The following is a 21,648-nucleotide window of genomic DNA, read 5'->3' as shown; positions in this document are numbered from 1 at the left end:
TCCCACCCACCCGGCCTCTCCCGGCTCCTCGGTCTTGAGTCCCACCAAGTGCAGGCCAACCTCAGGGCCTTTGCAGTGGCTGTCACCAGTTCCCAGAATGCTCTTGCTCCATGTCTTGTGGCCGAGGTGGGATTCGGGAGCTTGGTCTGGTGCCACCTCCTCGTTCGGGTCTCCCCAGCCTTCCGTCCCTGCTGCCGTCGCTCCATCCCTGGTCTCTGTTCCACGGACCGTTGCTCCACTGGAAAGCAGGTGACGGTCTTGGTCACAAGACACGTGTGGCCTGACACTGTGTGGGCACTCCATCAGTGAGTGGAATGTCTGAGCCTCCCATCTTGCCCCATTCTCACTGTAACCCCATATAGTACGGTAAAGCCCTCACTTTTCAGGGTGGCCAGGAGGTCCGGCCCTGCTGACCCCACTCTGCTGCTCCGCGAGGGCAGCGCCCTGGCCTCCCCAGCGTGCATGCTGTTCCTTCTGCCTGGGCCCCCCCCGACCCACCTGGCTCCGTCCTGCCCACCTGGAGTTTGCACCACAGACCAGGGGGCTCAACAGCACAAGTGTCTTTCCTCGGAGTTCTGGAGGCTGGAGGTTGGAGCCAAGGTGGCAACAGGCGTTGGTTCCCTCCACGAGCTGAGAGGAAGTGTCTGTACCACGCCTCTCTCCTGGCTTCTGGTTGATTCACCAGCAACCTGTGGGGTTTCTTGGCATGTAGATACATCTGGGTGTGTGTCTCTGTGTCTACATCTCCCGTTTTTGTAAGGACACCAGTCGTTAGATTAGGATTGATCTTAATTGCCTCATTTTACCTTGATTGGGCTTCCCTTGTGGCTCAGATGGTAGAGAATCTGCCTTCAATGCAGGAGACCTGGGTTTGATCCCTGAGTCAGAAAGATCCCCTAGAAAAGGAAATGGCAACCCACTCCATTATTCATGCGTGGAGAATCCCATAGACAGAAGAGCTGGCAGGCTACACAGTCCATGGTGTCCCAAAAAGTTGGACACGACTGAGCGAGTAACACTTTGACTTTACCTTGATTACCTCTGGAAAGACACCATTTCCTCATCAGGCCAAATTCTGAGATTCTAGAGGTTGGGACTTCAATGTATCATTCAGAGGAGACCCATAACACCAGCCCTCAGATCTCACACAGACCTGCCATCCTCAGAGAAACTCTTCCAAACCCCACACCAGGCTCATCCATCCTATGGACCCCACACTTCTTCCCCTGCTTGGCCTCTGTCCAGAGCACATCACACCGTCATTTGCTAGAGATTCAGTTCTTCCCTGTCAACCCGCTGTACTGGGTACTGGGACAGCAGACCCACCTGAGCCCCATCCAGGACAAGGTATGTAGTAGGCGCTCAGAAAATATGCCTGGCAGACTTCCCTGGCGGTCCAGTGGTTAGGACTCCACACTTCCACTGCAGGGGCACAGGTTTGATCCCTGGTCAGGGAACTAAGATCCTACATGCCACCGTGGCATGGCTGGAAAAAAAATATACCTGGATAGGTGATAGCCGAAAACAAACAGCAGCCCCCCTTTTCCCACCATGAGAGCCAAAGAAAGCCAAGCATTGCATAAAAATATGTAAACTAAATATATAAAATACTGGGGGACACAGAATAGTTTTGTGGTTTCTTATATTTATTAATTTGGTTACAGATACATTTTTAAAATCACGTGCTTTAAGTAATATGTTAACTTAGAATTAATGCTTTTATCCACACGCTTTTAAGAAAGCTGCTTTATTCAAACTCTGGCCGAGCATTTTGGAAATATCTTTGTCATTGTTAGAGACACTTCTGAGTCACCTAACCTGGTTTTCCAGAAAACATTGTCTTTACTTCCAGCTAAAGTATTTGAGCCTAAGCATGTTTTTTTTTTTTTAAATCTGTGTATAATTCTGTTGCTGAAATTTTATCCCAAGGCATGAGAACTCATTTGCATAACTTATTTACCTACTTTTACTGATACCTCCCCTGCCAAGTGGGCTTCCCCAGTGGTGCAGTGATAAAGAATCTGTCTGCCAGTGCGAGAGATGCGGGTTCAATCCCTGGGCCAGGTAGATCCCCTGGAGGAGGAAATGGCAACCCCCTCCAGTGTTCTTGCCTGGAGAATCCCCATGGACAGAGGAGCCTGGTGAGCTATAGTCCATGGGGTCGCAAAGAGTCAGACATGACTGAGCGACTAAGCACGCACACACACACCCCCCTGCCAAGTATTGTCATAAGCCCTTTACCTTCTTTAACTCATTTAACCTTCACTATGAACAGTGAGGTGTAGGACTTTGTATCCCGTTTTCCAGGTAAGAAAAATTGAGGTGCAGAATGGTTAAGTCACTTGCCCAAATTCACTCTGTTAGTTAAGGCTAGTCACTGCAGGTGTCATGGTTGTTGGTTTTGTAACTTGTTACCACAGAGGTCACCATATATTTCTTTTAATATGTATCTTTATTTATTTACATATTTGGCTGCCCCGGGCCTTACTGGCAGCACATAGAACCTTTGGTCTTTATTGTGCGTGCAGAATCTTTAGTTGCCGCATGTGGGATCTTGGTTCCCTGACCAGGGATCGAACCCAGGCCTTCTGCATTGGGAGCTCAGAGTCTTAGCCACTGGACCACCAGGGAAGTCCCATAGGTCACCCCTATTATGAGTGTGTCCCCAAAGGAGTAATCACCAAATCTGCCTCCTTTCTCATTGATTCTGGTCAGGGACCTTTAACACATCCCCAGAGGGCTGTAAATGGCTGTGGCCAGCACAGGGGTGCTGCCTATAAGCCAGACTGTGTGGTTAGGGCTTTACAGACCTCCCAGGTCCTCCCGGCAACCCCATTTCTAGCAAAGGAAACTGACTCTCAGTTAGAAGTGCATAGCCTGGGTCACCCAACTGGAAGTGGCGGAGCCAGGATTCATACCTAGAAAGAGAACTGGCTGGGTGTTTCATCATGAGGAAGACTCAGGCAAGGCTTGCATCCAAGGCTGGGGCTCGCACCTTCTGAGGACTGCCTTCTCGGAGGAAACAGTCGCCTGTACTGGGGTGCATGCTCTATCGCACGAAAAGCGGAGTGAGCTGGTGAAGGAAGGAGGAGCTGTACCCTGAGGGGACCCAGGGCGCTGAGGCGGAAGCCCCCTGTGCCTGGCCCCTCTGCTGCAGGCCCCGATCAACCCTGTAGCTCTGCCTCAGGAGAGGGCCGAACAGCCCCGTTTTGACCGCTTTGTCGCGGGACACTGAACTCACCAGCCTGCCTTCTCCGGACCAGGAGAGCAGCACAGTGTGGGGGTCGGGTAGGACTCCCACGTTGGCGGCTCACCCCTCCCTCACTTAGTTTTTCTCTCTTTAAACTGGCGTGACATCCTCCCCACCTCCCAGTTGTGAGGACTTCCTGAGATAACCCCTGTGAGGACCCCATCACCAAGGTTGAGCTGCACAGGGCTGAGCAGGGGAGGGAGTGGCCAGGCTGGAGCCCCACAGAATAGGAGGTGGAACCCACAGTCATCAGCCCCCCTTCCTCAGCCATCCAGGGCACCTCCTCCCCACCAGGCTGGTCTCAGCCTGACTGAAAGGCTGGCATGTGGTGGCCCTGCTGCCCCTGGTACCTGCAGACAGGGCCTGGTGAGGAGGAGGCATGCCCTAGGGAATAGCCTGCTTATTGCTTAAGGTGGAGCAGTGATTGTGGGGGATGAGCCCCCAGGTCACATCTGCGGACCCAGGCTCCAAATCTCCTCATCCATAAAAAGGGCAGTACTGGGACTTTCTTGGTGGTCCAGTGGTGAGGACTCCCACTTCTACTGCAGGGGGCATGGGTTCAATCCCTGGTCAGGGGACTAAGATCCCATATACTGCATGGCGTCGCCAAAAAGTGAAAAAAAATGAGCAGCCTGGGGCCTGAGAGAGAGTGAGTGCTCAGGGGGCGAGCTTTGCTGCAGCTGCTGTTACTGCCTCCGCAATCAGGAGCAGTCCCCCGAGTCATGCAGTCACCGTGTCAGAAGCCCTCAGGGCATGAGTGCTCTTGTTGGTAAAGCGAGGCGATGGAAGTGATGGCCGTGGGGAAGGAACATAGCCCCGTGAGACACTCCAGCCCCGGGGTGGGGACCCACACCCCCAAAGCCGCCGTGACTACGTCCCAGGCACACTGAACACTGCGTTCGTTCATCAAGAGCAAATCTCAGGCAGCTCAGAGCACCGGGCAGGTGTGGCTTCCAAGCATCCTCCACTCACTGTGCCTCGGTCCCCAGCCTCTAAAGGAGAGGACAGGATGCCTCCCTCCCAGAGGTTGGCACAAGGAGTCAGTGAGGCCTCGGGAAGGGCTGCTCAGCGTTGGCACTGGCATCTAGCGGTTGATGCCTGGCCTACAGGCGCCCTCCTTCCTCGAGTTTAGGGGCCCTGGGTTCAGCCCAGCACAGCCACGGAAGCAGCAGCATCCCCACCCCACGGCAGGGTCGACCCCCACCCCCGCCTGCCTCTCCCAGCCAGCCTTCCAGGAAAATCAGCCTGCCGCCCAAGGCGCAGACCCGATAAGTGTCCTCGCCAGCGAGGCTGGCAGAACCCCCAGCTCAGGCAGGCCAACCGACCGTGGCGCTAATTAGCTTAATTAACCCGGCCCTGAGGGAGCTGCCCGGGTTGGAGGCCAGAGCTCCCAGTCATCTGGGATCAGGCCCAGCCAAGTCTGAGCCTTTGGTCGCCTTCCACTCCTGGCCTGGACATCACGGGAAAAAGAAGTTGCTGTCGTCCGGCTCCTAACCGCAGGGCCTTCTTTGTCATTTTTCTGTCTCCCTCTTTCTTTTCTAACATGAGTGGTTTAATTCCCCAGCGTGGCAAATGCAAGTTCAGACAACACGGGCAAATTAGGGACTCTGTCCAAGGCTGTCAGTCAGAACTCTGAGAGAGGGTACCTCCTTCTGGGTGTTTTCTTCATTTGTGTGTTAGATGGTAAAACATGCAGAGGATAAAAACCAAACTAGTTCAAAAGGGTGTGCCGTGAAAACCAGGCCTCTATCCCTTCCCTGGCCCCCAGCCATCTAGCTCCCCTCCCCAGAGCAACCATCGTTTCATTTCTTGTCCATCCTTACAGAAATGTTCTGAACACGACTGAGCACACGTGAGTGTGTGTGTTTCCTTCCCGCCTCCTCCCTTTTTTTTTATCCGTGGGGTCACCTCCTGTCTGTGCTCCAGCCTCTTTCACTTGCTCTTTTCTCAGCTTGGCGACAGTTCCATATTAGATAGAACACACAGAAAGTGATCTCATTCTTTTTAACAATCAGAGTCGAGTCCATTTTATCCTCAGAGGTCATTAGATTTAAACATTTATAAAGACCAGAGATCTTGAGAAGAAGGAAAAAGATCAGAGGTGCACGAATCCAGTTTTTTTTCTTTTAACCTGGAATTAATGCCATCTTAAATTATTGCTTAGAATTTTCAGTTTAGACAATACATTAGGAAATCCTCCCAGAAGAAAGCAAATGAGGACAAAAATGATGGGTTTGACTCTCCAAACTGAATTTCATCATATTTTATTCCTTTTAGATATGTCACAGCTGCCCACTAACAGTGTCAGGCCATGTGAAACCTGCAGTGGATAGACAGATGTGGAGCTGAGCGTCAGAAAGAAGGTTCTAGCAGGATTTCTTCCAGGGAGCCAGCCCTCCACTGGAGAATCAGGAGAGCCCCACTCAAGTCCTAGGAGTCTCAAGAGCTGGGAAGATATTTTCAGCAAATGAACCCAAACAGAGCAAGGAAAGAAGGAATGCTTGTGTTCTCTTGGCTTGACTTTTTAAAGTATCTCTATCCTTTTATTTATTTTTGTTGGTTGTGCCAGGTCTTCATTGCTGTGCGCTGGCTTTCTTCTAGTTGCAGCAAGAGGGGGCTACTCTCTACTTGCGGTGCGAGGGCTTCTCATTGTGGTGGCTTCTCTTGTTGCAGAGCATGGGCTCTAGGGTGCGTGCGCCTCAGTAATTGTGGTACACAGGCTTAGTTGCTCCATGGCATGTGGGATCTTCCCAGACCAGGGATCGAACCCGTGTCCACAGCATTGGCAGACAGATTCTTAAACATTAGACCAGCAGGGAAGTCTGCTATACTTTCTCCTGTTTTATGGAAGTCATTTAAGCTTGCTGGGAAAGGAAGGGAGAAGGGAAGGGAGGTTGGAAGGAAGGAGATGGGTAGGGAGGTCGGCTGATGGGTTGGAAGGAAGGTCAGTTCTGTGTGATACACATTTAACAACAAAGTTGGTGTGCCTGCCGGCCTCGTCCCCAACCCTGGACATAAACACAGACTGCGGGTGAGGTGGGAGGATTGGGACCCCCACACAGTTACACAGGACAAATCCCTGTGAGATGAGTACAGAGAAGAAGTAGCACAGGAGAGTGTGATGTAGCTCACCTGGGCTGGGAGGGAGCCAAGGAAAGTGGAGTGGTCAGGGAAGGCCTCTCTGAGGAGATGACATTTGAGTCAAGCTGGGTGGATGAGAAGCTGCCGTTTACGGGGAATGCTGGGGAGGGTGCTCTGGGCAGACAGAACAGCCAATGCAAAGGCCCTGAGGTAGGAACTTTCCTGGCGTGTTTCAGGAACCTTGGGAAGCCTGTATGGGAGGAGATAAGGGCTGAGGCGGAGTGGAACAGATTGTTTTGGACCTGGTGGGCTGTGGCAAGGAATGTTTTTAGAAAGCGAATCCCTCCCACATATCCACCTTAGGAGGTGTGAGTTTGGTAAACTTGAATAGACCATGCTAAGCTGGGGGTGGGGGGGCTTCCCTGGTGGCTCAGACAGTCAAGATTCCTCCTGAAATACAGGAGACCTGGGTTCGATCCCTGGGTTGGGAATATCCCCTGGAGGAGGGCACGGCAACCCACTCTAGTATTCTTGCCTGCAGAATTCCATGGACAGAGGAGCCTGGATACAGTCCATGGGTCGCAGAGAGTCGAGTCGGACACAGCTGAGTGACTGAGCACAGCACAGCATAGGCTGTGTGTGAGATTTGTTTCCTAAAAATGCTTTCACACCATACGTACCACTTTTTTTTTTTTTTTGGCTGCACCGGGTCTTAGTTGTGGTACACAGGATCTTTAGTTGTGGCATGCGAACACTTAGTTACCACATGTGGGATCTAGTTCCCTGACCAGGGATCGAACCTGGGCCCCCTGCATTGGGAGCGTGGAGTCTTAGCCACTGGATCACCAGGAAAGTCCCCATAACCGCTTGTTTATTCCCATGACGTATCTGGGCAAACCTCTTCCCATGTCATGTGGACCAAGTTCTCCTGTCTTCAGCAGCTAGAGGGGATTATTCTGGGGTGCCACTGTCCCTCCCTGTGGGGCCTCGCCCTGCCACTACTGGCCAATGCTGTCTCCTCCGTAGTCAGGACCTCATGAAGCATCCCCATACAGCTGGCACCTTAAAAGGGACACTCCCAGATGTAGAACTCCTAGGGTGGAGAGAGTGCACGGTTTTACATTTTCAGCAGGTCATTTGACACCCTTCCCAGAGGGGAGCCTCGTGGACAGCGCCCCTTGTGCAGGGGATTCTGGGAAATGGGAAAATCGAAAGGGAAGCAGGAAAGGTGAGGCCCCTTCGAGCTCCCAGGGAAACAACATGTACTCTGGGGGGGAGGGAGTGTCTTTCTTTCTTTGTGTCTGTTTCTCTTTGGGATAGAAAGCTTTTCGTTTGCCCAGAAAGCATACTTCCCTAATAATGACAGAGCCAGAATTACCCTAGCCCTGGAATTCTCATTTGAGAAGGAATACGACCTAACAAGAAAAAAAAATTAACCACTCTCTCTTCCTTCCTTTGTTGAAATACCAAGGCTGACAGCTGAGAAAATAAGAGAAAAAAAAAACAGACTTCAGTACCCTCAGGAGCCCAAGATACCTTATTTCTTCCTGAGTTCAAAGACTCTTCTCTTTTTCTTTCTTGAGTTACACAATGATGAAGTCTAGGTGTCAGCTCTTTTTAAACTAGTTTTTATTATTATTTTTGTTAGAATACATGATGATAGCAAAACAAATTCAAGCAGTTCAGAAGGGTGTCTGTATCAGATGAAAAGTGAAAGTCTCATTTTTCCACCTTCTAATATGACTCCTACTTCCCAGAAGTAATTATTGTTCATAATTTCTTCCAGAATTTTTTTTTATGTATAAAAGCATTTTTAAAAATACTAATTTATTTGGCCATGTCGGATCTTACTTGTGGCACATGGGATCTTTGTTGGGACATGTGAGCTTCTCTAGTTGGGGTGCCTGTGTTTCTCTTTAGTTACGGTTCCTGGGCTTAGTTGCCCCACAGCATATGAGAATCTTAGTTCCCATATCAGGAACTGAACCTACGTCACCTGCATTGGAAGGTGGATATTTAACCATGGGACCACCAGGAAAGTCCCTATAAAAGCATATCATTAAATCCAATGTGAGTATGTTTCACATACTATACATCTTTCATACACCATCTCTTTGATAGAAACATGACAATCCCGTGGGCTCTGCAGCCCAGTGGCCTGGACTGGAATCCTAACTCCTCTGCTCCCAGGCTTTGTGACTGTGGACAGTTACTTTAACCTCTCTGTATCTCAGTTTCCCACCTGTAAAGTGGAGATGCCAATTAACAGTGGCTCCCAGGGAGGGCTGCTATGTAGATTTCACAGATTAGCTCACATGGAGCCCTCAGGCTGGTAGATAGCGCCTGGCTCTGTGCTCCTGTTAGCTGTCATTATTTCTTTCCTAGTGGGGTGGCAACACCTCAGATGAGGGATCCAGTGTTGCCTGGAAAAGTAGGACCTGATCCCAAAGGCTAGGCTAGGCCAGACTCAGGAAGCAAGAGGAGACTGCAGGGGAAGTCCCAGGAGTGGAGGACAGAGAGCCCCCAGGAGCCAGCCCGGGCCAGGGAGCTGGGATGACAGCCTGTGGTGCCTGCAGAATGGGGAAGGAGCAATAGGAGAGGACTGTGTGCAGCTCAGGGTGCCCAGCACCCCCAGGGAAACAGTTAGAAGAGCAGCTCTCATTTCCCCAGCGTCCGCTCTATGAGGTGCTGGCCAGGCAGTTTGCAGCAAATTCCAAAATGTGGTAAGGTCACTGTGTTTTCACAGTGTGCAAACCAAGGATCAGAGAGGTGGTGTGACTTGCCCAGGGTCCCACAGCAGGAAAAGGCAGAGTCTAGACTCAGACCCAGACCTATCTGCCCACCAGGGCTCCTGCTCTTAACCCCAGACTGTGCCTCAGTGACTTTTAGATCATAGAGTCTTCTGGAAGGCAGCCCTCGGTCAGCTTTGCTGAAGAAGAGTGTGATGATCAGACTGACTCTGGCTCACAAACCAGCTTCTGGAACAAGAGTGGAAATTGCTCAATCATGTCTGACTCTTTGAGACCCCGTGGACTATACAGTCCATGGAATTCTCCAGGCCAGAACACTGGAGAGGGTAGCCATTCCCCTCTCCAGGGGCTCTTCCCAACCCAGAGGTCAAACTCGGGTCTCCCACATTGCGGGAGGATTCTTCACCAGCTGAGCCACCAGGGAAGCCCAATGGGAATGGGAGACCCAGTAGAAAAGCGAGATGGTAGCAGTCCAAGGCTGCTCCAAGCCCTTGTGCCTCGTCTCTAGGTCCTCCCAGCCACCCCGTGATGTGTGCGCCCACCCCATGTGATGGAAAGCAAAGTGAGGGAGACCTGGTGCCGGGCCCTGGAGTGCCCAGGCCGGAGGTCTGCTGTCTGTGGCCCAGCCCTGGCCCAAAGGGACCGGTCCCCCCCCAAGGGATTCTAACTCTGTGGGACCCCCTCCCTCTTCTGTGGCTAGAGTCCCTGGTCCTTGCCACCTCTGTTTCCCACCTGAACAACTCCGGAGCTTCCTCACTGTCTCCTTGTTTCCATGAGGGTGATGTCTCTGTCCGAAACTCTTCTAAAGCACAAATCAGGACCAGGCACTCACCAGCTCAGACTCTCCAGATGCAATCCTGAGACCCCTCTGTGGCTCATAAGTTCCCAAACACCTGCCCCAGCCCCTCCCAGGCCTCACCTCCTCCCCCTCACAGTCTTGCCCCCCACGCCTCTGTAAACTCACCAGGCTTGTTCACACCTCTCGGTCCAACACTCTGCTGTTCCCTCTACCTGGCATCCTCTTCTGCCAGCAGACTCCTGCCTTCTTCCCTTTCTGCTCAGATGTCATCCCTTTAGAAAAGCCTGCCTTGGGACTTCCCTGGTGGTCCAGTGGTTAAGACTCCATGCTTCCAGTGAAGGGGACGCGGGTTTGATCCCTGAACAGGGAACCAAGATCTCCATGCCATGTGGCACTGCCAGAAGATGACAAGAAAAGCCAGCCTCCATCCCCAGCGACCCCTGTCCTTTTACCCGGCTTTATTTCTCTTCAGAATACCTCTCTCCACCTCGCGTTATGGGGTGTCTCTCCCTGTTCATTCATTCATGGTCAGTCTCTGACAGGTCAGCTCCACGTCCACTGCTGTATTCCCGCTGCTGAGCACACACAGGGCACAGTGTGGGTTCCCAGGATGCATCTAGGGGATGGACAGGTGGCAAGGATAACCCAGGTCTCTCCTCTGTCCATCTTCACCGGGTGACGTGGGGAAGCCGCACTCACTCGCCCAGGGGCGGTGGGCTCCCTGGGTCAAGACGGCTTTGAGAAGCAACTCGAGCCTCCCGAGACCCTGACCGTGACCTTCTCCTTCCAGGCAGGTGGACAGCAGCACAAAAAACGTCTTCGGGCAGCCGCGGTTGAGGGCCTCCCTCCGAGACCTGCGCTCCCCACGGAAGAACTACAAGTCCACCATCGAAGACGACCTGAAGAAACTCATCATCATGGACAACCTGGCGCCCGAGCAGGAGAGAGACACCAGCGTAAGTAGAGGCTGCCCCTGCCGTGCACACACCCACGCACAATGGGCGCAATCAGACAGGCCGAGGGGCGGGGCCGGGGGCGGGGCAGCTCCCTTCACTCACTCCAGCCTCTTCCTGCCCGTGGCTTGCACCGGCCTGCTGGGGTGTGTGTGCGCCCCTGCAGACAGGAATCAGGAGGTACATTGGTCAGGGATAGGATCACAGCATGAGCCAGCCTGGCAGGCTCGCGGGGGCTTTATCCCCACTGGACCGCGTGCAGCTGGCAATGGATGCTCATATTGGCTCTCACGTCCTTCTCCCCGAGCACAGGGTGGAAGCAGCACCCGCCTGCCCAGACCACAGGACCAAGAGTGGAGGGAGTGCTCAGGGGGCACTTGGGCTCCTGTGACCCAGAGGTGGGGGGAGGCCAAAACAGCAGGCATTCTCTGTCCCTCTCGTCTCTGCCTCCCCTGGTGGACCAGGCACTTGGGCAGGTGCGCTCTTGTTGGGACCTGGGTGGCCCCAGTCTCTGCAAGGTTTCCTCCCACCAGCTCTGGGGGGAGCCAACACTCTGTCCCAGGTGGTCCCCACCAACGCCTGGGTCTCCTGCTCTAGCTGAGGTCACCCCACCTCCCCGGGGCATAGAGAGTGTGGTCGGCCCTCTGGATCTAGGTGGACTGCAAAGAGGGGAGGAGGAATCCTCAGGGAGAAATGGTGTACTTTGGGCAGAAATGGATGCTGGGTGGGTCTGGACTGCAGATGGTAGGGAAGAAGCATCTGAGGGCAGTGACCGTGGGCCTGGCTGTGACCACACCGTTGTCCTGGCAGCAGTCGCCACAGAAGAGCCTGCAGCGGACGCTGTCAGATGAGAGTCTGTGCAGTGGGCGTCGGGAGCCCAGCTTCGCCAACCCTGCCGGCCTGGAGCCGGGCCTGCCCAGCGACGTGCTCTTCACCAGCACCTGCACCTTCCCCTCCAGCACGCTGCCCGCCCGCCGCCAGCACCAGCACCCCCACCTGTCCGGCGGCCCCGGCCCCGTCCCCACCACCGCTGGCAACAGCTTCCCTGAGAAGAAATGTGAGCCCAGGAGCCTGGAGGCTGGTTGGGGTGGGCAGTGGGGGGCAGAAGGGCATGAGCGTGCGGATCACCTCAAGGTCGAAGGCCATGGGTCATCAGTGTCAAAGTTAGATGAGGGTGGGAACTGAAGTACATGGGAGCTTCCAGGGCCCCAGTGATTCAGCACACTGGGTGTCACCCTCAGAGCAAGGGAGTGTTGGCCAAGCCTCAGTCACCTAGGAATAGGGGGCCCCAAGGTTTGGGGTCATCTGAGACCAGAGAGAGGATGTTAGTCTCTCTGGCTGTCTCCAGACTGGAAGCTCATTACTAGGGCCCTGAGAATCAGGGTTTCCATTATATGCGCCCCTTCCCCAGCTCCCTGTTCCAGCACCAAGCAGATCACCTCATGAATTTTTTTTTAATATTTATTTTTATTTATGTATTTACTTGGCTGCTCCGGTCTTAGTTGCAGCACGCAGGATCTTTAGTAATAGCCTGTAAACTCTTAGTTGTGGCATTCAGGCTCTAGTTCCCTGACCAGGGATCAAACCCAAGCCCCCTGCACTGGGAGCGCAGAGTCTTAACCACTGGACCACCAGGGAGGTCCCTGCCTTCACATATGTGACTTCCTCCAGGCCTGCCAGCTCTCGAAGGGAGGGGATACAGTGGCATGACCACCATCAGCAAATATTTACTGAAGGGAGTACTGTGTGCAGGGTGGTGTGCTGGCTGGGTCGGCTGTGCCTTCAGTTCACCCTGTAATCCTCTGTCCACTACCTCACAGGCTCTGAGACTGAAAGGCAGAGCAGGAGTCCAGGCCAGGCCCCCAGCAGTGCCTGACCTGAACAGATGTTCATGGCCCTTCTTTACCCCACTTGGCATGAAGCATCTGTTGCTTGGTTGAGGAACATGGGCAGGTTGAATGGGGGCCACAGCCACCCTTTCCGGGTGTATGTGTGTACATAAAGTACATCATTACTTTGTCTGGTCGCCACAAACCTTGACTTCAGAGATGTGCCCACCCCCAGGTTTCAGCTGAGGGGCTGTGCCCTGTCGCATCTGATGGAGCCCTTTTGTACACCACAGGGGACAGGATGGAGGAGGCTTGGGGACTTTTCTTGAGGGGTTCTGTCTCCCCCTTAAAATTCTTCCCCAGTTCCTCATTGACCTCATATCTAGGTCCATATTCCTTGCCCTGATATTTTGGGGCTCCACCCTAGGGCCCTTCCTCAGTGCCTCCACTTCACGGTACCCTCCCTGAGAACCTCCTGTCCCACACTTTCTCTCCTCAGGGTATTCCACGTGACTGTTCCCTCTGCCTGCCATGCTCTTCCCCCAGCCCCATGCTTGGTACCTGACTCCTGCTTCTCCTTTAGGGCTTTGCTCAGGTCTGGCTCTTCCCTGGAGTCTCCTGTAAGCCCCAGGCCGGGTCCTCTCTCCCGTCTTAAACTCCAGAGCCCCTGGCCTGCCCCTCTGTTGCCTTCATCCCACTGTTTCTCGAGCCACCGGTCCGGGCCAGGCTCTGCTGTAGGCTCTGGGCACCCAGCAGTGGGGGGCACATAGCACCCCTGCCCTGGTGGCATTGAGCTTCCCGGCGGTTTCTCTTGCTTCCTTGAGCTTCACTCTGTGTCTCCTTCATCAGCCTCTCACCTCCACTGCCCTGTCTGTGCCGAAGCAGGGCCTGGCACGAGGAGGCATTTGACACATGGTAAGAAGGCAAGAGACAATCCAGGGCAGGGGTGGTGTGCACAGAGATCACAGACAGATAGAGTGCCTGCCTGGCTCTACCTATCCTTTCAGTCATGACAGAGATGCTGCCTCCTCCAGGAAGTCCTCTCTCCCTAACCAGGCTGAGTCAGGCACCTCCTCTGGGCACCCCCTGTCCCCAGCTCCCTCCCATCCCATCATGCTGTCTCAGCCTTGTGTTTCCCCATCACAGCCCCACTCTCTCCCAGCGGTTGCTGTGTGGAAATGAGTCTGTCTCCCGCACTGGACTGGGGACTCCCCAGGAGCGATGCCCAAGGTTGTCTGGGTCTTTACGGTGACCGCAGCCCAGGGCCCTCTTTCTCATGAAACACACGCATACACACACACCCCCCCGTGCCTATCTGACTCCCCTGTCCTCCTGAACCTGAGAGTCCCATCTGGCCAAGGGCCCCAGGCCTTTCCACGTCTCCACGCCTGCTCGAGAGCCCTTCCCAAGCCACATCGGGGCTGAAGAGGTGCCATCAACCCGGGCCTGGGCTCCACTGATGAAGAGCCCTCAAGGCCAAGGAGCCTCTCACGAGGCAGCTCCTGAGATGACTTGCGTGGCAGAAGCAGCTGCTCCCACAGCCCCCACCCGCTTAGCCGTGAGACACTAGGAGGCTGGAAACGGGAGTGTGGGGGGCTAGGGCATCCTCCTGCCTTCTCATCCATTCCGCTGAGCGTTGATTCACTCGCCGACTAGCACCTCACATCCTGAGAGCCGGGTGGCCCGAGTTTGTGGTCAGGTCCTGACCTCACAGCTGTAACCTCCCTGTGCCTATAGCATGTAGGCCAAAAATGCACCCACCTCACTGAGTTAATCCAGAAATCAAACAAGCTAATCCCTGGAAAACACCAAGCTCAGAGCCTGATAAGCAGTAAGCGCTGGAAAACACAGTAGCTGTTGATGTGTGTGTCTGTCAGTGTTCTGTCACCAGGAGCGAGCGTTCTAACCTCTCATCAGTCAGGTTTGTGCCTCTGAACTAACACATGAACAGGGAGCCTCTCAAGACCAATGCCGCGTGGGGCTGGGCTTAGAGCAGGGTCAGCGTCAGACCCCACATGTCAAAATCAGGTGCCCCCGCCAGCAAGAGAGAGGGTGCAAGGCAGCTGGCTTCCTCCTCTGAGCCCCAGTCACCCCCTCATAGTAGCTTTTCCCTCCTGGCTAATGTGGGGGGTGGGAGCTGAGAGATGATTGCTGTAGTACCCAGTGTGGTGCCCGGCGAGAGGATGAACCTGGGGTACGTGGAGCAGGCCCAGCCTTTCCTGCCGGAGTCTCCCCCTGCCCTCCCCTGTAGGGTCTGTGAGGCCTCGGTGAGTCAGGGCCTAAGCCCGGCAGGGGCACTCCCTCCATCTCTGCAGCAGATGCCACCGTTGACACGCTGCTTTTGCTTTCCGTCCCTTCCAGCACCCTGAGACTCTTTCTCTGCCTGTCATGTCAGGCCTGAACCCACCAGGTCTCCCCACAGTGACCCTAAACACCAGCCGTACCCCAAAGCCCCACATTCTGTCTGCAGCCTGGCACTCTCCCCTCTGCTCCAGACGCACACGGCCCGCACCCCACCCACGGCTCCGTGCGGGTGTCTCAGGCAGCTCACACTCACACCTCCAGAAGCCTTACTTCTGATCCCGCCCCCAGTCCTCCCCAACTCAGCGCCAGCTCCAAGGTTCTGAAGTCCTCCCGGAGCCCCCTCTGTCTCACACCCACGTCCACCCTCAGGGAATGCTGTCGGCCCCACCTGCCAGGCAGATCCAGGACCTTATCCCTCCAGCTGTACCGGGTCCTGTCTGCCTTCATCTCCCTCCTAGACTGTTCCAGAAGCCTCCTCACAGCCTCCCTGATCGCCCCACACACAGTCTGTCCCCCACCCAAAGCCGGAGGGACCCAGTGGACACCTGTGACAGCTCAGAACCCTCCTCTGCCTCCATCTCACTCAGGGAAGCCATACGGTTCTTGTCATAGCCCCCAGGGCCCTGCCCCATCCAGCCCTGTCAGCACCTTCTGTCCCAGCCGGGCAAGCCTCCTCCTTTTTTTTTTTTTTCTTGTCTGTGCCAGGTCTTAGTTGTGGCATGTGGGATTTAGTTCCCTGACAAGGGATCGAACCCGGGCCCCCTGAGTGGAAACAGAGTCTTAGCCACTGGACATCTAGAGGAGTGCCCTCTGCAGTGTCTTAAACCTCCAGGCACGTTCCTGCTTCAGGGATTGATTTCTCACTGGCTGGTTCATCTGCCCAGAATGCTCTTCTTCCAAGATGTACCCCCTGACCACCCCCCACGGCCTCGCCTCCTTCAGAATTTTGTACAAAAGGCCATCTTCTCCATGAGGCTTCCCTTGGCGCCCTGTTTCAAATCATACCCACACAAATATCCAAGACTCTACCCCCTTACCCTGCCGGTTGTTTTCCCTGGCATTTATCTTCTAATAAATATAATTTATTCATTTAATTATATATAACAGTGTAACAGTTATGTAACGTTACATAATTGTATGTGAAGTGTAAAGTAACGTCTTCATTTCTTTATTTCTCCCACACTGTCACTCTCACCCATCCTCTCCCCACCCAGCCACCATCTCAGCCTCCGAGCTCTCACTGGCCGACGGGCGAGACCGGCCCCTGCGGCGTCTGGACCCGGGGATGATGCCACTCCCCGACACGGCTGCTGGCCTCGAGTGGTCTAGCCTGGTGAACGCAGCCAAGGCCTATGAAGGTAGGCGCCTTCCACCCAACCCCACCAGATCCCCACCGCTTTCTCTGTTCTGGAAGGATGCACAGAGGGCCTTGGAGCTTTTTTTTTTTGTAGCTTCCTGTATTCTATTTAACTTAGCCCTCTACAGTGCTGTGCTCAGTCGTGTCCAGCTCTTTGCAACTCCATGGACTGTAGCCCACGAGGCTCCTCTGTCCATGGGATTCTCCAGGCAAGAGTACTGGAGTGGGTTGCCATTTCCTCCTCCAGGGGATCTTCCTGACCCAAGGATCAAACCCATGTCTGTTGCATTGGCATATGGGTTTTTTACCACAGAGCCACCTGGGAAGCCCACTTACCCTCTCTGTCAACATTACCTTTTTTTTTTTCTTTTTTTTTTTCTTTTTTTTTTTTTCTTTTTTTTTTTTTGGTCAAACTGGGGCTTTTTCTAAGAAGGAAGATGTGTTTTCTTTTTAATTTACTTTTTAATTGGAGGAAAATTGCTTAAAATATGGAACACTTCACAAATGTGAATGTCATCCTTCTGCAAGGGCCATGCTGATCCTCTCTGTCGTCCCAGTTTTAGTGTATGTGCTGCCAAAGAGAGCATGGCCTTGAGGCTGTAAAGGGGGACACACTCAGGGTCCAGAATCAGGGGAGGGCGGGGTTCACATCCTCCCTGTCGCTTGCTCACTGTGCGGTCCTGGGCAAATGTCTTCACCTCTCTGATCCCCCCAGTTAGCTTGTCTACAAAACAGGAATGAGACTGCACCCACTGCCTAAGACCACGGGGAGGAATCTATAAAAACTCTGTATAAAACCTGTCATCACAGAACATACCATCAACAGACAGTGCTGTCTGTTATGATTTTAGTGCGGAAGTGTAGTAATCCCAATTGTACTTAGATGTGCTTTGGCTACAAGTGGCAGAAAATCCAGTGACTTAAACAAAGTTTTATGCAGTGAAAATTCCAAGGGTGGGCAGTCAGGCTGGCGGGCAGTAAAAATTTCTGGGGTGATCACTTCTGATTAGCATCAAACTCCTTCCCCCTCGGCTCTGCCATTCCTGGGGGCCTTACCCTCACAGTTGAGCTGCTAGAGCTCTGGCCATCATGTCCAGCTCTGCCCAGGAGGGAGACACAGACACCCACCCCACCCCACCCCCACTTGAAGGATGTTTTCCATAGCCTCACCCTCCTCCTGCACTTACTTCCCATTGGCCTGAGTGTCATGGCCACACCTTGCTACAGGGCAGGCTGGGGAATGAGGCCCTGTGCACGGCTAAAACCTGGAATCTATTATTATGGGGAAAGAGAAAACAGACCATAAGACAACTGGCTGTCTCTGCCATTTCCATCCCATGTGTCCTTGGGCAAGCAGCTTTACCTTTCTCAGCCTCGGTTTCCTCATCTGTGAAACCCTGACAGATAAGAATATATTCCTCTGGCTCATTTTTCATCTTTTAGGCCTCAGCTTTGCAGTTCCTCCTCCAGGAAGCCCTCCCTCATATCCCTTAGTCTGGATTAGACACCACCTCCCGTTTCCCATGGCCCTGACCCCTCGGCCTGTGCCCTTGCTTTCTTTTTATTTAATTAATTAATTTGGTTGCATCAGAGCTAAGTTGTAGCACTCAGGCTTCTCTAGTTGTGGCTCATGGGTTTAGTGGCCCCAAGCATATGGGATCTTAGTTCCCTGACCAGGGATTGAACCTATGTCCCTTGCAGTGGAAGTAGAGAGTCTTAACCACTGGACCATCGGAGATGTCCCCTGCAATAAGCTGTTTTTAAAAAGTAAAGGAGAAGGGGCTTCCCTGTTGGCTCAGTCGTAAAGAATTCACCTACCAATGCAGGAGACGGTTTGATCCCTGGTACAGGAAGATCCCAAATGACACGTGGCAAATGCCATGCGCCACAACTACTAAGCCTGTGCTCTAGAACCCGGGAGCCGCAGCTGCTGAGCCCATGTGCTGTGACTACTGAAGCCTGTGCTCCTAGAGCCTTGCTCCGCAACAGAAGCCACCACAAAGAGAAGCCCTTGCACCGCAACTAGAAAATAGCCCCTGCTCACAACTAGAGAAAGCCCCTGCACAGCAACCAAAACACAGCACAGCCAAAAGTAAACTTTTTTTTAACGTGAAGGAAAAGAGTGATCAGGAGAATTAAAAACCAAAGAGATCTCAGGGCAGGAACCCCAAGGTATGTTGAAAAATGTTGAAATGGGTGATAGGTTCACAACCCATGATGCGTTTTTCTCTGCTTTGGGGCCTGTTTGAAACTGTTTATATAAAAGCATTTTCAAAAAGCATAAATACTGAATCCAAGATAGAAAACAGCAGCTATAAAGGATGTTATTTGGAGAATTGGGGAAATTTCAAGGTGATTGTCTATTAGACGATAATAGCATGTCAGCGTCAACTTGCCTGAGGACGAAGTTGTGTCAGGAATGTATAGGAGCATCTTTTTCCTTTCTGGAGATGTGTCGTGAAGTACTCAGGGGTGAAGTACCAGGATGTTGGTACATTCCCTTCCCCAATAGTTAGGGAAGGAAGTACGCACAAACGCAGGAAGTAAGTGCGGCATAACTGTTAACAGTGGGTGGATCTTGGGGAAGGGCATTCAGGTTTTCACTGTGCTGTTCTTGAAGCATGGAGTTAGAAGTAAAGGAGCCCGCCTTTGCCTCCCTGGGAGAGGCACAGCCCCTCCTCTGTTTGTTCTGTCCTAGGACTCACTTAGTGAGAAAGTGTTAGTCACTGTGTTAGACACAGTCGTGTCCTACTCTTTGTGACCCCCATGGACTGTAGGCCACCAGGCTCCTCAGATTGGGATTCGCCAGGCAAGAATACTGGAGTGGGTTGCCATTTCTGTCTCCAGGGGATCTTCCTAACCCAGGAATTGAACCGGGGTCTCCTGCGTTGGGCTTCCCTTGTGGCTAAGCTGGTTAAGAATCTGCCTGCAATGCAGGAGACCTAGGTTCGATCCCTGGGTTGGGAAGATCCCCTGGAGAAGGGAAAGGCTACCCACTCCAGTATTCTTGTCTGGAGCATCCCATGGACTCTACAGTCCATGGGGTTGCAAAGAGTTGGACATGACTGAGCAACTTTCACTTTCATTCCTGCATTGCAGGCAGACTTCTTTACCCTCTGAGCCACCAGGAAAGCCCCAGGACTCATTCAGCCAGCCACTCTTTGGATGCATTCAGACTGTTTTCGATTTCTGCCATCGCAGAAGGACCACCTAATGGTCCCATGTGAAATTGCAGGCACTGACTCAGGCCCCGCCCCCCGAGCCAGTCCCGTGTCTGGGGGATGGGACCTGGGCGTCTTTGCTTTGACCACCAGCCCCATGAGACTGTTTCTCTCTTCCATATACCTGATAGTCTCTGTTTGGCTTTTTAAGTTTCACAGACATTCTCAGAGTTAGGACATAATGAATCCCTATGTCCTCATCAGCCAGTGTCAACCCCATCCACTTCCGGCCATTTTCCCTCTCACCATTATTGACAAAACCGGGCCATTTCAGCTGAATTGGGGCGGCTCCTTGCCCACACTGCATTCAACTCCTTTCTCTGTCCCTTGTATTTTGTATAAACTGGTCTTCGGGTCTGGAGGCTTACTCAGAAACAGGACGGAATATTGTGTTTGTGTCCTGACTTGGTTTGGTTTTTTGGCAAGAATCCATCCTGTATGCCTGTGTGATCTAAGCGCGTGTGATGGGGAGTGTCCTGGGGGTTTGCAGGAAGGGATTGGCCGTTGCAGGGGGAGGGGTGGTGTGAGGAGGAGCTGGGAGCCCAGCCGACCACCGCGCCCCTCTCCCCCGCAGTGCAAAGAGCTGTCTCGCTCTTCTCTCTCAACGACCCAGCTCTGAGCCCGGACGTCCCGCCTGCCCACAGTCCTGTCCACAGTCACCTGAGCCTGGAAAGGGGGCCCCCAACCCCCAGGACCACCCCTACCATGAGGTGAGATTCCCCTACCCCGCCGTCCAGGCAGGAGGCACCCTACAGGTCCCTCCACCCCCTCAGCAGTAGCAGGAGGGTCGGCCACTAACAGACTTTGGACTCATCCACTCGCTGGGGCCCAGCGGGGACTGAGCAGTGTCGGTCCTGACCTCGCATGGAGGCCCTGTCTCCTCGGTGGAGACAGCACAGTGATCATTGTTCTGCTGCCAGCTTTGAAAATCGATAAGCGGTACCCCCAGTCTTCCCTGCCCACTGCCTCACGTCCTCCCCCTCTGTCCACCCCGCTCCCAGCCTCCAGCCTGCCCTCTCTCTGCTCCTGGGTCTCCTCCTCTGCAGGTTCCTAAATTACATGCCGGTGCCCCTGACATTTATCTCTCACCTCGACCCTGGCAGGCCCCAGACCGGACTGTCTGGGAACCAGCAGTGACTGAGGTCCCAGCCTTGTCCTCACGAGGCTTCCGGGGGTGGGGAGGCGAACGGGGACGCAGGCCTCTCCCATTTGTCATCTCACATTCGGTGCAGCGTGTTTGAGTGCACTAGCTTGGCAGAAAATAGAATCACAAAGAGGGAGAGAGGATGGAAATGGCAGGCTTGCATGTCTGTGGATTTAAATAGTGCATTTCACACCCAGCTGCATACTTCACCGTGCAGAGTGACGTATGCGACAGTAGTGTGCTCTACTGTATGGGCAGTTGAAGCGATTTTAGGGGTGGTTTTGACTCTTCTTGTTTTTCACTTCACACCCTGGCTTTAGAGTTCAACCTCCACCAAAGACTGGCCCCACTATCACACCAGAGCTGGGCGGTTCCGGGACAGGTCGCTGCAGTGGGGTTGGGAACAGAGTGCGTGTAGAAATGCCGGGACCTGTGGCTTCTGTGCAGACTCCTGGACGCCTTTTGCCCTGAGCTGCTGACCCCCTCCCACCTGCCTCCAGCCTCCCCCTGCGACTGCAACTCCCCATGATGTAGGACCAGCAGGGAGGAAAGAGTGGTGGGGACATGGGGATGGGCAGCAAATCCTTTCCCCTTCTTGGGCAGACACCCTGCCTCCCTTCTCATCCATCCCGGGTGCATGCGTTCCCACCATGCCCAGAGGAGCCTTCTGCAAAAAGAGACTTTCCCGTTCTCCAGGGGCCAGGCAGCCCCAGGATGGGGGACCCCACTCAGGAGGAGCCACAGACTTGGGTCCTGGGTACAGCGTCCCTGCCTCAGCCGCTCAGACTTCACACATCACCGGGTGGGCTCTCAGGAACCCGAACCGGGGCTGTTACCATCATCTATCTGATTACTAGTCCTGCCCCCCAGGCAGGCCCTCCTGCTTGTGTGCCCACTTACACACCCCGAGTGCCAGTTCCATGCTAGGGCTTGCTTGGAGCTGGGTGGGTGGGTGTGGGG

General features: G+C 53.7%; 1 protein-coding gene, 1 long non-coding RNA gene and 1 other non-coding gene across 4 annotated transcripts in view; 1 reads left to right on the top strand and 2 right to left on the bottom strand.

Annotated features, from left to right (window-relative positions):
* The window catches only part of SIPA1L3 (signal induced proliferation associated 1 like 3), a 249,460-nt gene that overhangs the window by 225,339 nt on the left and 2,473 nt on the right, over positions 1 to 21,648 (top strand). Inside the window, exons 17-20 of one of the 2 annotated variants that reach the window (XM_081516644.1) lie at positions 10,671 to 10,836; positions 11,647 to 11,890; positions 16,181 to 16,324; positions 20,119 to 20,254. In XM_081516644.1, the coding sequence (XP_081372770.1) occupies positions 10,671 to 10,836; positions 11,647 to 11,890; positions 16,181 to 16,324; positions 20,119 to 20,254 (690 nt within the window). Of the gene's footprint in view, positions 1 to 10,670; positions 10,837 to 11,643; positions 11,891 to 16,180; positions 16,325 to 20,118; positions 20,255 to 21,648 lie in introns of both variants that reach the window. The other variant, XM_081516643.1, reaches the window with a different exon arrangement.
* LOC145515661 (uncharacterized) lies at positions 7,944 to 10,864 on the bottom strand. The gene is made up of 4 exons (XR_014060960.1): positions 10,333 to 10,864; positions 10,046 to 10,238; positions 9,814 to 9,883; positions 7,944 to 9,309 (listed from the first exon to the last, which is right to left on the bottom strand). It is a non-coding gene; the product is annotated as an uncharacterized LOC145515661 (long non-coding RNA).
* LOC145515925 (U6 spliceosomal RNA) lies at positions 16,806 to 16,910 on the bottom strand. The gene has a single exon (XR_014061130.1). It is a non-coding gene; the product is annotated as a U6 spliceosomal RNA (small nuclear RNA).

This window comes from Giraffa tippelskirchi, chromosome 7, assembly GCF_054371585.1.
Source record: "Giraffa tippelskirchi isolate mGirTip1 chromosome 7, T2T-mGirTip1v1.2.pri, whole genome shotgun sequence".
In the NCBI taxonomy this organism is placed as follows: Eukaryota; Metazoa; Chordata; class Mammalia; order Artiodactyla; family Giraffidae; genus Giraffa; species Giraffa tippelskirchi.
This window is presented reverse-complemented; position numbering and strand designations above follow the sequence as displayed.